Genomic DNA, 16,290 nt, shown 5'->3' with positions numbered 1-16,290 from the left:
TGCTGCGTCCTGGCTGGGTGACCCCTGCAGGCTCCCTCATCTGCAAGTGGGACAGTCTTGGGAAGTCAGAGGGGGACCCCAGGCACCGTCTGGGCGTCACAACTGACCAGGGGAGGCTTGGAAACTGTGGCCGACCACCAGGTTCAGAATGCAGCACCAGGGCCGTGAGCCATCTAGACAGACTGGTCGGTGCACACTGGGGGCTTTGTGGGCCTCACGGTCTCCAGATAGTACAGCTGACCGGCTGGTGGACGCTGGTGGGCACCACAGGCAGATCCTCAGTGGAGACCTTGACCCGGGGCCCTATGTTCCCACCCACTACCACAGCCCTGCCCTTCCCTGGCCCCCTCGCTGCCCTGGCCTGTGGGGAACAATGGTCTTCTCCCCACGGAGCCCCTCTCAGAGGAGCCGGCCTCTCAGCAGGCATGAGCACCACTGCACGCAGACCTTCCAGAACTCTCCATCAGAGGCGGTGGCCAGGCTCCCCCTGGACATCTCAGGACTGGACACATGTCAGAGAGCCTCGTGCTCCTCACCGTCAGGTCGGTGTCAGTTTAGCCCTTTGGCCTGCAGCACAGATCTGCCCCTCCTCTCTTGGTTCCTCTCCTAGTGCGTGGGGCCCAGTAGGTGCTGAAGGAGCGTCCCTGGATTTAAATGGGGATAACACTGCCACAGCGTCAGGGCCGACGCACAGGTCAGTGTGCTTCTGCGCCAGCCAGGGTGTCTCTGCCTGGCGAACGAGAAGCCTGCTGGAGCAGGATCAGGCCCCGGGCATCCCGGCGACGGCCACCCCAGGGCTGCGGGTTCAAGACCCGCCCCGCCTTTCACAGGCGGGAAGGTCTGAGGCTGATCGCTCTGCGCCGCCCAGACTTCTGCCCTTCCCGCTCTGCTGACCGGCGCGCCCCGAGCCCACTGAGAGGTGCCTACCTTAGCCGAGGTCTTCAGCTCGCCCCACTGCGCGGTCCCCAGAGGCACGGACACCCCGTCCAGGCCCAGGCGGAGCTCCCCGGCCACGCTGTGGCGGGAGAAGCGGTCGCAGGTCCTGAGGGTCAGGGTCAGGATGGCCGTGGGGCGCTCCTCCTCCGCCAGGGGGAGCACCAGGCCCTCCTCCCAGGCAGTGTGCAGCTGCCGCTTCTTCAGGGCTGTCTGGGCCTCCACGGAGCCGGTCCTGTTGGCTACGCTGCCTTGGACATAGCAGTCGCAGCCCCCGTCCTGCTCGCTGGTCACGGCTGCAGGCAAGGACAACAGACATGGGACTGGGGAAGGGGCAGCATGGCCCTAATTAGGGCTGTGGAATTCAGATGAATGGCCATGACCTTGGGTGTCTGAAAGACCCCAGGGCTGACCACTCTGGAAAATTGCAGCACTGCTTTGCAGCAAGATAATTAGAGAAAGGAGGTCATCCGAGGAGGCCGAGGGGGCACTCACTAGTCTTCCTTGGAACAGTAACAAGAGTCAGTGCTTCCTAGGGCCCTGCTGACCTCAGGATTCTGAGATATCCCCAAGGTGCCAGGGCCCCTGGGATGACTTTATTAGTGCTGCTGCTGACACTGTGATTCATTTGTACTTTAAATATTTACCACATAAGCGCTTGTGGTGTGAATCACTTGGCTGCTGCCTCATGAATGTTTTATATTTTGAAACTTGGTGTTTTTAATGCATTGTGCAACGTGGATCATGTCAGCTTTCCGTTACTATAACAAATGCCTGAGGTAATCAACTTATAAAGAAAAAGGGTTTATTCTGGCTCACAATTTTGGAGGTTCCAATCCAGGGCCCCGTTGCTTTTAGACCTGAAGGGAGGCCTAAATCAAGTCACCTCAGAACCAGGAGCCAACAAGAGCAAGAGGAAGGACCAGGACCCCAATTCCCTTTGAGAACCTAACCCAAAGACCTAAAAGCCTTCTCCTAGGCCTGGCCTCCTAAACGCTCCACTCTCTCCTCACAGCATTACCCTGGGGAACAAGCCTTTATCACATAGGCCTTTGGGGAAAAGCTCGAGATCCAGATTACTGCATTCATAGGAATCATCCAGCAGGTTTTGAATGCATAATAATGCAGATTTACTCCAAAAATTCCCACCAGTGGTGCTTTGATAGCTGGTTCTTCAGGGACAACTCAGGAAGTGGGAACTGACATTTCACAGGAAAAGGACATGAAGAAGGAGGTGATGTAGCCTAACAGAGCTTTCTCCTGAGATTCAAGGAAGGCTGGGCTTGACTGTACCACCAGCTGGTTGGCATGTTCCTGGACAAGTCAGAGTTGTTGCTAGACCTCAGTTTCCTAACCTATAAAACGGGACTGTCGTGAAGGCCAGATGTACTAAAGTATATGAAAGTGTTGGGACTAATGACAGGTTAACTAACTCAGGCTGACTCCTTACTCTCTGGCGAGGGAGCAAGATCAAGGCCTCAAAGGCGGTTTCAATAGTTGGTCACGATGAATTGGACCACCGTCAGGGATTGGTTAACAGTAGTTCCGCGAACGTGATCAGCTCGCGCTTGCCACATAGTCTTATGGGACTCTCACCTGCGTGAACCCCCCATGCCTTGCTGACCTTTAAGCTGATTGGTTCCCACCTAGCCCCCACCCTACATAAAAGCTGTGTGACTTCCTCCATAAACGAGTTCCTGCTGTGACAGGTCTCCCTGACGCGTCTGATTGTCCTCCGCACAGAGGGCTGGGAGCGGGCGGTCAGTCGGCCCTACCTATCCCGGTCTGACCTTGTTGGGGAGTGTCCCCTTCCCTTGTCGCTGGTCGAGAAGGGCAAGGGGGCTTAAGACCCCGACATGAAAGTGCTGAGAAATCTTAAGACAATGAAGAGGAAAGCCACTCACTCAGGAAAAGGAGACCAGGGGCTGAGGGTGTAGCTGGGGCACTCTGAGCACAGGGGAGGCCCTGGGTTTCATCTTGAGCCACAGAAACAAAACAAAACAACCAGTTATGGCTTGGACTTTAAAAGTCCCCCACAGGTCAGGCACTGGAGGACGGGTCCCCAGCTGAGGGTGCTCTTGGGAGGTGGCGGGACCTTTAGGAGTTGAGGCCTGGTGGAAGGAAGTTAGGCATCAGGGGTGTGCCCTTCTGGGGGGCATGGGACCCCAGACTCTCCCTCGCCCTCTTTGCTGCCTTCCTGCCGTGGTCAGAGCAGGCTCTTCAGCAGGGACTCCCTGCCATGAGGCTCTGCCTTGCCACAGGCCCAAAGGCAACAGCGCCCGCGAGCAAGAACGGAAACTTCTGAAATCATGAGCCAAAGTAAGTCTGCCCTCCTTCTACACTGACTTTCTCAGTGATAGAGGCTCACGGAAGATGACAATCAAACACAGAAGTCCACCTGATCTGGCCCCATCCATAGCTCTGGTTCCTTTGCAAAGTCTTAGTTTTGTTTGCTGATGGCAAAGGAAACTCTCAGGGTAGGGACATCAAGGACATCTGGCCCCTGAGGGACTCCGCTGGATCTTGGATTGCAGCAGCTTTCCCCACCCTTCTGAAGACCCTCCGCGTCCAGCACCAAAACCGTTCAACGTCAAAGGCACCGACAGCTGAGATGCCGCCATTCACCAACACGCATTTCCTCTTCCTCCTGGGCAGTGGGCCCGCCCCGCTTCCTAGGCTCCTCTGCAGTGAGGTGGGCCACCAGCGGGTGTGAGTGAAGTGGCACAGCCATGCCCGGGTAAGTCTGTGGCCTCTCTGGTTCTCTGTCCTCCCAGGGCTGGATACAGCTGGCCAGGAGGCCCCACCTGAGGAGCCTGGTCCTAGAGACCCATCTGGAGCCCCCACTGCCGACCGCCACACGAGAGAGGGACAAGGGTCACGCCTGGGGGAGCTTCGGGCCTGCCTGCTGGAGAGCCACCAGGGGTCTCCTCCAGGACAGGCCGGCACTCCGCAGCCCGGGGTCGAGGACGGTACCTTCCAGGCGGGTCACGAGCAGCTCGGCCTTCTGCCCGTCGTAGTCCAGGCAGTAGTGGAGCTTGGGGGCCTGGTTCCAGCTGGCCGCCTTCTCAGGGTTCCAGGTCTCCATGACACAGACGTCCTCCACCACTCCTGCGAGAGAGTCACAGCTGTCACTGTCCCCACACCGGCACCCTTTCCCTCATCTCTGCTTTCCATCTCTGCCACCTAAGCCACCGACCCCCACCCAAAGCTTCCTGAAGTTCAAAATGGTGGACGCATCAGGGCAACCCCAGCGGTCATGGGCTCTGCATTTCAAGGGACCGTCACAGTCCAGCAATCAGGATGTGGGTTTTGCTGTCCAACATGAGCCGTTACATAATGACCATGTGAACTTGGACCAGGTACTTGACTTCTCTGACCCTCGGTTTCCTCATCTTTATAATGGGGTGGTAAGGGTTTCTCTTTCCCACAGTTACTATTCACATTAAATGGAATAAAGCAGAAGTTCTTAGCGCAGGGCCTGGTCCATGGTGAGCTTCTGGTAAAGAAAACTGGCACAGCCTGTGTGCCCACTGACCATGTTGGAGGCGCAGCAGCCCCGCCCACCTGCCTCTGCCCTAGCCCAGCTGTCTCAGCCTCCCCAAGAACCTGGTGGGGGGAGCAGCTCACAGAGAGACAGACACTGAAGAATAAGGGAGAAGCAGGCGCTGAGGACCAAGGCAAAGGTGTGGATTTGACTTTGATGTGTGTTCAATGAACTTTTGCTGAGTGAAGAGAGGGAAGAGGGGAACTTACTGTTAATTTTGAAGTTCCTAAACCCACAACTATTGCTCTCTGCCCCTTTTTAAACAGGAGCCTAACACCGTAAGAGTCTCATGAGTCAAACACAATACAAAAATTCAAAGGATCCAGTTGCTATGGTAGACTCTATTTTATGTAAACCAGAATTTAATTTCTGATTCTCAGAATTCACTCGGAGGGTCGAGACACAGAGGTCTGTTCATCTCCCAAGTGGCGCGTCCTCAGTTCCCTGCAAGTAGTAAACATTTCTCCCAGTGCTTCCAAGACGAGCCGACTGACCAGGGCGTGAGCGACGTGCACCGCCAGACACAGGACCAGGCAGACCCACTCAGCTCCAGAGCCATGGCAGGGACGGCCAGAGTGCAGGCCACCCAGGAGCAGAACCTGAGGCTCGCAGCCCTCAGACGGCTCAGCCCTGGGCAGCAGAACCTGGCTCCACTTAACTAAGACCTCTCATCGAGGGCCGAGGGGTCCTGCTCACATGCAGCAACTGCAAGGGGACTCTGCTACTGACCCTCCCTGCCAGGAGGGACCACGGGGCCAGCACCACCTGAAAATGCAGAAGGGGGACCCAGCTTCAGGAAGTGAGACTTGGCGCTCTGCAGTGAGCGAAGGGCGGGTGGCCGGTGGGGCTGATGTGATTCAGCACATCATGGGGACAGTGGCTGAAAGATCTGTGTCCCCACTACACCACCTCACCTCTGGTCAACATTTGCCCGATCGTTTGTCGATTTTCGGGAGGTTTCTGTGCAACGGAACTAAGCTGGCCTTCTGGGGCAGCCAAGAGAAGGCAGGATGGATGGTGGATCCAAGCTCCGCTGGGCTCCCCCTCCCTCCTGGGCGGAGCGTCCAGTCCTGGCCTCGTCCAAGCCTGTGCAAGCTGGCTCTCAGGAAAGAGGGCCGTGACTGCAGGGATCACCCCTAGGAGTCTTCGTGCAAATCACTCCCACCCCCACCTTGGGAGTCTACAGTCTGCGTTAAGTCCCTGGAGGCTTCAAGTCAGCCAGGGTTCGCCTGTTCACACGGCAGGCACAACGGGAATCTGTTCCTGAAATGTCACGCTAGTTGCTATGCTTCTGGGTGGGCGAGGAAGGGGACCCATCCACTGGCCAGAGTGGGTCCAGTTGAATCCAAGCCAGAAGATGGTTCAGGGTGGGGTCAATGTCAAAGACTTTAGGCTGCTTCTGCTTCCGCCACCTCCCTCCCCAACCTCACAGAACAAAACTTAGGCCACATGTGACAGCCATCCCCTGACTTTGGTTTACCTCCCTAAAAAGCTTCCACTTTCCTTGGGGATGGGGACTTGCCTTTGCTCCACCTATAGACACTGTGATGTCCACCTTTAGACACTGTGTTCTTGATGGTGATGAGGATGGAAAGGTGAAGAGACACAGTAACAGAAACAATGTTTCAGCTCTGTGTTTGTGCAGAGGCCCTGAATTAAGTTTGATAGGCATTATTATATTTATAACAACCGAACAGGTAGAAAATAATATATGTTATTTTATAGAGGAGGAAACTGAGGACCAGAGAGGTTAGCAGCATGATCAACATCACACAGCAAATATATAAAAAGACAGAGAATTAAAGCCATAACTCTGAAGCCAGGGGTTTTAACTGTGATTCTTTCTCCCTTCTCCATAGTTGCACACATGTGACTTGAAAGGGACACTCTCTTTCCCAGTGGAGAGCTGGAAGCCATGAGGAAAACAGCATGGTGGCATTTAGCAGGAACAAAAGACTAACTCGAGGCCCCGTGCCCACTGTCAAGTACTGTGACACGGGGACTTTTGGACAGCCCACAGACCATGCACAGCATCCACAGAGACAGTGACAGGCACCACTCCCCTGCTGCCCACAGGGGACCCCTACCATTCTGAGGAAGGATGAACAGCTCCTCCGTGACCTGCCTCTTGAGGCGACTGTCGTTGGGGGCAGTGGGGCTGGCAGGTGCAGCAGGCTCCTTCGTGGTCCCCAGTGTGTAGTCTGCGTAGTTGATGACCTCCGGGGCTGTCACAGCCGGCCTGGGGCCATAGACGTCGGGGAACTTGAGAAGAGCGCGGGGCTGGACCGGCTCGGTGGATTTTTTGACATTGAACTGCAAGCAAATCACTCTGGTTAGCAAGCCAGGACTTCCCACCAGGAAGAAGGCGCGGTGACCCCACCTCTTGCAGGAGCAGGAGAGGTTTGGTATCACGCTACTCCAAAGAGCACAGCCTGGAAAATGAAAAACACCAGAGACCACGCGCCGTGCGTCCCGCCAGGGCCGCAAAATGCGGCCACGATCATCCGTCCCTCCCCCACGCATGGGCCTGCGGGTCCCCAGCAGCGCCCTGGCTCTAAGGCCCGTGCGGGGGCCTCCCTCTGCCACTCTGGCCTGTGCCCTGGCTCTGCGCCCTCCCTCCATCTCTCATCCTCTTATTCTTCTGTTCCTCCCCATCTCCACCCCATAGTTCAGGGAGGTGCGGGTTCCCATCACAGGGCAACAAACCCAGACTCCTGGGTGACCTGTAGGAGCTTGCCTGGACCCGCGCTCACCCCTACCCGGGCTCATCTCCAGCTGCCAAGCTCCCTGCTCTACTCGCTCCCTGGTCAGACTTCCATCCCCAATCTTGTTCCCCAAACTGACTACCTGGATTGCCACGTGCTCTCTGCGCGGCTGGCTCCATCGCCTACCAGAAGCCAGGTCCTCCGGATCTAAACCACGCCCCTCTGGTCCAAACCACGCCTCCCCATCCCAAACCACGCCCCTCCGTCCTAAACCACGCCCCTCCACCAAGCCTGCGCCTCCCCAGCACCACACCCCGCCCGCCCTTCGGTTCGCAGCTTTGCGGGGCGCACACTGCGTGGGTCACTGGCGGCCCGTTTGCAGTGGGTCTCTCACCCCAGCGTGTGTGCTCCGTGAGCATAAGGACCATGCCTTGCCTTGCTCCTGACCCCTCCACTGGAGCTGGGTCACTTCGGGCAGGTCATTTTGTCTTTCTGCGCTGTCACTGAAGTGACTGGTGACTTTCAGGTGTATCTCTGGGTTCTGAGCCACTTCTTTAGGCTGGAAAGATGCAGGAAGTACCGTCCTGCATCGCCCTCACTTACAGGTGAGGCGGAGACGATCGCAAACAACTCAAGTCAATACTAAGTCTTTATGGCGGTTCAGGACCACAGTACGGCAGCCACCGGGGCATGTGTAGGTGACCACAGGGGCAACAGGAGCGCGTCCATGTGGGGCAATCAGGGAGCCCAGGCGGCCAGCGGGCATCAGGGAGGGGCCAGAGCATGAGCTGCACCTTGAAGGAGAGGAGGGGTGGGAAGGACTGTGCCCTGACACCAGGCCGCCGGCGCCCCCAGGGGAACAGAGCTCGGCCTAGTGCCCGGTGTCCTTCACCCTCCACAGGCAGGCCCACCTCCTACATCTTGCCAAGTCTGAGTTACGTTTCCTACGCCATTTCACAGCCGGGAAGCAGGCCCAGGGCAGCCCGAGCTCATGCCACTGCTAGGTGCTGTGGGTGATCGAGCCTCCAGATACTTCGACTTCAGCATTCAGGTGGTTGCCCTGAGGATCTCCACTTCTGGAAACTAAGTGGCTCTCACAGCCTCCTGGGGTCCCGCCCCAGCCACGCCCCACTGTTCATCGGTGCGAAAGGGCTCGGCTCGCAGGGGCTGCTGGGCCACAGTGCTCCTGCCTCAGAGTCACCCTGTGGGTCACTTGTTGGGACCAGAACGAAGGCTCTGAGGGTGGCCTGGGAAAGGTGTCTGTTTATTCTTTATTTCAGCCCAGCTCGATCGTCCAGAGCAGGGTTGTGGCATTCCCAGCCTGACCCCATTTGACTGGCTTTGCATTTCACTGGGGTGCGCACAGCTGGCCTCAGCTCTGAGTGAGGTTCACACTGCATGGCCTCCAGTCTTTACAGATCTGGGGTCTGCGTTCCTCCCTCTTCCGGGGGCTTCCATCTGGGTGCCCCTGATACAGAAGCCTGCTACTGGCACTTAAAATGCAGCCTAGAGCAAAGGCAGGTGTTTGGGTGTGGCCCATCAATGCCCGCGTCTCCCCACCACCTTCCCTGGACGCCATCCCTGGGTGGTCTGGGCTCCACCCACCCCAGTTCCTGGGGTGAGTTTTGTTTGGCCTGATCCTATCAGTTCTTCGTATGGTCTTGGTGCCTTCTTCTGGTGCATGGCGAGGCACCTGTCCTGGGGAAGCCAACCTGCATGGAATGCAAGGACCAAGGGCTCACATTCCATGGTAGTAGAGGAACGGGGCAGGAAGTGTGTGGCCCTGTCTGTGAACTGCAAGGCAGGTCAGCCTGGCACAAGGCCAGCGCCATGGACAGCAGTGTGCAGAGACAGAAATAACAGACCTCCAGGAGCCAGGCAGCGAAGAACCCAGCAGTCTGGCCTAGCCTGCCCTTCCAGTCACTCAGCAGCTCCTGCCTGTTTGAGCTGGTCTGAGTTCTGTGCCTGTCAGTCAACTACATTCTGGATGGATGCAGTGCTTTTCCACCAGGGAGTGAACCCAGGTTCACTTGACCACTGAGCCACCTCCCAGCCCTTTTTATTTAGAGACAGGGTCTCGCTGAGTTGCTTAGGGCCTCTCTAAGTTGCTGAGGCTGATTTTGAAGCTGCGATCCTCCTGCCTCAGCCTTCCCAGTCCCTGGGATTACAGGCGTGCGCCACCGTGCCCAGGGATGCATTGCGTTCTGACAAGCATCAGAGACCATGACTCTGTGTAAACTCAGCCTGGGTTGTTCTCTGCTCCCTCCTGACTCTCCCTGCCTCCAGTCAAGCATCCTCACTTGCCATTTATCTTACTCTGCAGGCGATGGCTGACTTTAGCAGAGGATGATGCATAGCCCCCTTCCAGGCTGAGAGTGCGTTCTGCTCACCGTGACATGAATCTTTTCAAGGAGCAAAAGCACGTGCTGATGACCTATCTCCTTCTCTTGGACGGTCTTATTTATTGCTTTTCAAAACCCTGGTTCCACCACATCTTTCAAATGCATCTTAAATAGCTGGAACTTCAGTATCCAAGGAACAGAGATTTGAGAGCTGAGGGACAGCCTGGGAGAGGATCATGGATGGAGAGCAAGGACATCTGAGGGGAGGGGCCAGGACAGGACCCTAGAGAAAGAGTTGTGTGTAAGCCTCGCTGCGGTGATGGCCGGGCAGGCTTTGGACCAAGGATTCTCAGTTCACCTGTCCCCTGAGCCCAGGGAAGAGGACCTGGGGAAAAGACAGAGAAGGTTTCCAGTGGGAACTGGCATTGAGTAACTAGGGAACAGCTGCCCAGCTGTGCTCTGCAGACAGCCAGGGGAAGCACTCCTCAGCCTTTCCTGTCTCTGGGACCTTTGGCTCCTCCCACTGAGGCCAATGCTGCCTGGACCCGTTTCAGGAAGGCCCATACCATGCCCCTCTCTGCTGTGCCTCATTTCCTGGGGCTTCTCCGTGGCTGCTGAGGTGAGAGACACTGGGGGCACCGTCCACCCAAAAGCAGGCCAGGCATGCAAAGAGTCAAAGCCTCCCGGGGCAAGCCCACGACCAAAGAACCCGATTCAAAACCGGTCCAGGGCTCGAATGGACATTTCTCCGAAGAGGAAGTACCAGTGCCACTAAGACGCTCAGCAAAGATGCTCAGCATCCCTGGCCCTCAGGGAAATGCAGGTCGAAACTATAATGGGTGCCACTCCGTGGCACGGGGACAACCTCTATCACAACATAGAAAGGGACCCGTGTTGGTGAAGCTGTGGAGAAATTAGAATCCTGGATGCCTTGGGGGGACATGGGGGGTGTGACTGCTACGGAAGGCAGCAGGACTGTTTAACAGTCAAGAACAGGATCCAGCAATGTGGCTCCTTGGTAGGTACTCAGGAAACGGGGTCACTGAAGAGACGCCCACATTCCTAGCTGCGATCACTGGGCTTCCACCTGCGTGAGCTGCATGGAGCGTAAAAATCGCAGAGATGCAAGTGGCATGGTGGTGCAGGGGAGGGGGGCGACGGGAAGGCGAAGGGGTTGATAACAGGGAAGCTCTGCGGTGACGGAGCGCGGGTGGGTGTGTCAGCATCATGAACGGACGCACACCACCACAGTGCACGCTTAGGGCAGGGTGGCAGACTGTGGTGTGGGTTCTACTACGATTTAAAAAACCGGGGAAAATGTTCCTAATTAAAAAACTCCCTGAGGGGACCTGGACCCCTGTGGGCAGAAAGCCAGCTGAGAGGTCCTCTCGTCCCCCGCCAGGCTCTTCCTGGGCCTGGAGACCCCGCTGTCCCCCGGCTGCCGAGCAGTGAAGCTCAGTGCTGTGCCCTTGCGTGTGTGTCCCCCTCCCGCAGACCTGCCTCTCCCTCCCCTCGCTCCCGCATGCTCAGGAAGAGCAGCCCAGAAACCTTGGGCTCTGCTGCTGCCATCCAGGGTAGGACAGATGGCCCTGGGCAGGGCAGGTGAACCTGAGCCTTCGTCTAATGAGCAAATATTTATCAAGCTTTCCGCAGGCCAGGTCCCAGGCGGGCGACAGAAATACAGGATGAGCCAGAGGGACGCGGCGCCTTACAGAGCCAATGTCAGGAAAGCAGAAATTAATTATGTAGTTAATGATCTGCAAACAAACTCTTCGCCCTACCAGAGACTCTGGGCAACCTCTTTGGTGACATGATTAATCTTTCACCTAAAGACTGTCTATTAATTCAGGGATTTGTGCTAAGTTTGAAAAGTAGCATTGCAGCACCCAGGAAGTACAGGTGGGGAAGCAGACCTGGCTGGGAAGGGCCTGGCTTGGACCTTGGCCCTGAACTTGAGGAGGAGGGCAGAGAAGACAGATCTGAGCCTAGCGTTCACATGGCGCTAAACGCAAGCTACCGCTGCTGCTGCTGCTTGGGTCTGACAATAGCTAAACCGCCTTCAGCAGGGACACTGGGCCAGGGGAAAGGGAGGTCACTCTGGGCTCTAATACTGCAAATCACACGCACTAAACTCGTATAAGAGCTTGAGTGTGAAATACAGCGGGCTGGTCAGGTACTAAAGCTGTAAAAGGAGACGGCTTGCTTGGAGTTCAGGCTCTGCCATTTCTGTGCTGTGTGATCTAGGGTCTGATTCATTAACCTCTCTGGGCCTGGTTTCTTCATCTGAAAAACTGGGGACACTGACCACAGATCCATCTTGGGAGCTGGATTAAGGGTTAGATAAGGCGACCTGGGTAGAGCTTTTGGCAGAGCAAACCGCCCCCACTGGCAGTATTTGTTGGCCCCCGTTGACTGGGCTGTGGGGAGCGGGACTCGCTCACTGGGACCAGCTGGAAGACTCTTCTTTGCTCATTCATGATGAGGCACATCCAGACATGGAGTGTGTGTATGGAAACAGATCTGGACAAAACCGGCACCCGTCTCACTGAAGGACTGGGACACGCGGGTCCGGACCAAGCTCTCTCACTCCAGAGCTGTGGGGTTGACGGGGCTGCCGTGGGAGCCCCCAGGGTCTCTCCCTCTGGGTATCTGCCCTTCGGGCAACACCCCCGAGTGTGGCTGGGCCTTGCTTCTAAAGATCAGAACATGCGCACGTGAGCCGATGTCATTTCTAAGATCAGCTGGCCCAGAGTTAGAGTCCGCCTGACTTGTTCTCTGTCACCTGTTCCTTCTGCCAACACAGGCCACACTGCCGAGGCTGCCCTGCAGAGAGCACCACATGGCAAGGGACAGAGGGCAGTCAGGAAGAGCCTGAATCAGTCAGCAAGCTCCGAGGGAGCCCCGAGATGACCACAGCCACCAGCAGCATCTTGTCTGCAACCCGTGAGGCCCTGAGGCAGGGACTGCCCGGCCGTGACCAGGCTCCTGACCCTCAAAACTAGGAGATAAGATCCGTTGTGTTGAGCCACCAAATTTGATTTGTTCTACAGCAATAAAAGCCAATAGAGTTGCTTATAAGAATTATTCAATAACATAAAAAATACATTTTCACACCCACTAGAATGGCTAAAAGTGAGAAGACTAACACCAGGCTTGGCAAGAAGGGAGAACATCCAGAATGTTCGCCCACCATTGATGGAAGAGACAGTGGCCCACCACTTTGGCAAAGAAGTCTCTTAAGGGTTCAGTATATACACCAACCTGAGGACCAGCATTTCACTTCTTGGTATGGATCCAAGAGAAGTGAAACAGAAAGACCTATATGTGACTTATACGTGACCAACGGCAACTTCAGTCACACCAAAAGCAGCCCAGGTGCCCATCAAGAGAAGAATGGAAAAGTAAATTGTGGCATACTCTTATGAAGGGACTGTCCCCAACAGGAAGACACGGCGAGCTTCAGGGACACTCACCAATCCACAGGGACGCTAAGGGAGAGGCAGAGGCACCCGCCACGAAGCGGGTGGGGCTGTCACGGCAGCGGCTCCCAACCAGAGGCAGTTTTGCCCCCCTGGGGACATTTGTGGTCTGGAGACATTTTTGGTTGGCATGAGTGTGTATGGGGGGTGCTGCTATTAATCACTGTCACAATGAGGGACTGGAGCTGTCACAGGTGAGAGGCCAGGGATGTTAAGCATCCTGCGATGCACAGAAAAGCCCCCGACTGAGTTCAGGCTGCTGTGCCAGAGGACCACAGGCTGGTGGCCTAAACAACAGTGTTGCTCTCTCACCCTCCTGGGGGCTGGAGTCAAAGTCAAGGAGCCGGCAGATCCGCGGTCTGGTGAGGGCCCACTTCCTGGTTCTCAGATGGCTGTCCTCTCACGCTATCCTCACGTGATGGAGGACAGAGAGCGACTCTCTCAGGCCTGTTCCTAATAGGGTGCTGGCTCCATTCAGAGGGCTCCACCTCATGGTCCAACCATATCCCAAAGGCCCCCTCCTCACACTGTCACCCTGGAGGTTAGGATCCAACCCGGAAATGCAGGGGTGCAAACATTCAGTCCCTGACATCCCTACGACAAAGAATTACCGACCCAACAGGTCGACCATGCTCAAGTCGAGAGAACCTGACTTCTATGACATTTCAGAACAGGTGACGCCAATTAATGGTGACAGGTATCAGTGTGGCAGTGGCTGCTGGGTAGAACTAGCTGGGAAGGTGAGCATCAGTGGACTGGGATGCAGCCTGGGGGATAAATACTTGTCAAAATTGGTTTGACTGTAAATATAGGATGTGTGTAGTTCACTGTGTGCAAACTGTACTCAGTAAAAATCTGGAGCGATACACACACACACACACACACACACACACACACACACACACACCTCTACCTCTATGAATTAGGCTTTCTGGGCTAGGCATAAAAATCTGAATTCTCAGGAAGTTTCCCAAATGACTCCTGCATCTGTTAGCCCAGAATCTGTGGATGTGCGTTTGGGATCCGCTGGTCTCTGGATCCCTGCTTCTCAAACTTTCTTTCCGAAGTGGCTCTGGATGTACAGGAAGGTAACCCATCATCAGGGGCGGGAAGTTGCTTAGAGCAATTGGGAATCTTTCAAACTCTCCCGTTCTATCTTACAAATTTATGTGACTTTTGTGTTTGATTCTGTAAGATTACTTATTATTAAAATGTTTGAAATTATCACTAGGAAGGAAAAGTTTCCCTTGATAAGGTGTGGACGGCAGGTGTGAGGTACATTAGGTCGAGCTGGAAGTAGCTGAGAGAAAATCATTCTGCTTCAACACAGAGACTGACTCCAGAGGCTGAGCCTGGGGGTGGGAACAGCCCTCGCTGGTTTGTTGTTGTTGTTGTTGCAGTGTCGGGGATCGAACCCAGGGCCTTGTGTTTGTGAGGCAGGCGCTCTACCAACTGAGCTATCTCCCCAGCCCCCAGCCCTCACTGTCTTTGGAAGACTGTCTAGAAGCTTATCAAATCTTTCTTTCCAGTTATATGAAGTTCTTCCTAGAGAGACTCTGGGAGAACAAAAGCTTGATCCCAAACCAATGTAAAAGCCAATGTCCCCTGTCCATCAGTGAGTTTGCGCCTGGGCCTGGCCTGGGGCCTGACCCAGCGGGGGTCTCAGGGGGAGCCCAGGGAACCTGCCTGTATGAGGAGCTCCTCAGGGTGACCGAGAGGTGGGTGGTCCTTGTGTCTCACTGGGGCCTCCCTGCACTGGGGAGGAGGCAGGCTTCCAGGAAGGGCAAAGGGAGGAAAGTGCCCTGATGTGTGGCCCAGCTGCTCACAGGCACGGCCCCCAAGCTCTCAGCTCAGTCCTCTGCTTCCCACAGACATTTACCTTCGGAGCCCTCGACACCAGGACCAGCTAGCCTGGCCGCTTACGGCAAGTCCCGAGAGTCAGGCCAGAGGGGCGGGGGTTGTGCTTCAAGCTGCAAGGTTGAACTTCACTTTGAAGAAGCTTGTCTTCTGGTCCAGACACCAAGCAATGTTTCCATGGCAACCCTCCCCGGCACCAGCTTCTCTTCTGTGTATCCCAAGTCTGTGCCCCCAACCCCTCCCCTGACGTCCTCTCCCCAGCCCCTTTCCTTACGGCTCACCTTTTCCTACTCTCTTTTCCATTTTATTTTTAAAATTAAAATATAATTCTGAGCTGGGGAGATAGCTCAGTTGGTAGAGTGCTTGCCTGCCTTGCATGCACAAGGCCCTGGGTTCAATCTCTAGCACCGCAAAAAAAAAAAAAATACATATATATATATACACACACACACACACATATACATACACACATATATAAAATTTCTGTGTTGGACCCCTCCCCTTGGCTGGTACCTGGTGTAACAGGCTGGGAGACTTGTGGGTGGGCTCACCTCACTGTTGGCTGGATCCATGAACCTCTCCTAACTCAGAATGACATGTGACCAGGAGGGACACCTGCCCCTTTCTCTGCTGTCAGTCATCCACTCGACCATTCACTCTAAAGCTCCAGATGCTGGAACACCCTAGAAATAGCAGCAGTTTTCCAGTGTGCAGAAAAGAAAAAGCAGGAGACCCAAATGAGCAATTTGGGGCAGGAATAAATACTGTTAAGATCAGATGGTGGGGAATGAAAGGGATGAGACGTGGTGTCCCCTAAGTGTCTGAGTGTCAGGCAAAGCTCCCTAAGCCAAGATTTGAAAAGAAAAAAAGTAACTATATATCATGTCTGGCATTAGCCATGGGTCAGTCACTGGTCTACGCAGTTTCACTGAACACTCACAAGTTCATGAAGAAGGCATCATTGTTATCCATTCGTCACAGAAGAGGACCCGAGGCACAGAGGAGTCAAGTCTGAAGTCACAAGGTTAATAAGATGCACAGCTGGGATCTGAACCCAGGCACGTGAGGATGGAGCCTGCGGACTTAAGGATTTGGCCATTGACTTCTCTGCCTGGCCGAGAGCAAAGACCCACCGAAGCAAGGGTCTGCTCTCTCTCTGAGGGGCTGGTCGTGGGAAGGAGCAGCCATCCCAGGCAAGGGGGGGTGTCCACGTCCACCCGCCTAGCCCGCCATCACTCATGCATCCAATCAATCATCATTCAGTGTCAAGAACGCCGTCTGCAATAGCAGCTAGGGTGGCAGGCACGGCCTGCACATGTGGGGGGTGGGGCGAGGCCAGGTGGGGGACTATGGTGATGGTCACTGCGGTACTGGAGACCAGTGAAAAACCAGCAGAGCAGCAAAATCCAGGCCAGCACTCCCAGAGAAAG

At 55.4% G+C, this 16,290-nt stretch overlaps 1 protein-coding gene across 1 annotated transcript in view; it reads right to left on the bottom strand.

Moving 5' to 3' along the window:
• SYT13 (synaptotagmin 13) overlaps positions 1-16,290 on the bottom strand; it is a 41,458-nt gene that overhangs the window by 7,212 nt on the left and 17,956 nt on the right. The window contains exons 2-4 of the mRNA XM_079102767.1: positions 6,565-6,790; positions 3,907-4,041; positions 928-1,229 (exon numbers count right to left, since the gene is read on the bottom strand). Of these exons, the coding sequence (XP_078958893.1) occupies positions 928-1,229; positions 3,907-4,041; positions 6,565-6,790 (663 nt within the window). The remainder of the gene's footprint in view (positions 1-927; positions 1,230-3,906; positions 4,042-6,564; positions 6,791-16,290) is intronic.

Source organism: Sciurus vulgaris, assembly GCF_902686455.1.
Source record: "Sciurus vulgaris genome assembly, chromosome: 11".
Classification (NCBI taxonomy): domain Eukaryota; kingdom Metazoa; phylum Chordata; class Mammalia; order Rodentia; family Sciuridae; genus Sciurus; species Sciurus vulgaris.
The sequence above is the reverse complement of the archived record's forward strand: the minus strand, read 5'-3'. Positions and strand labels throughout refer to the sequence as shown.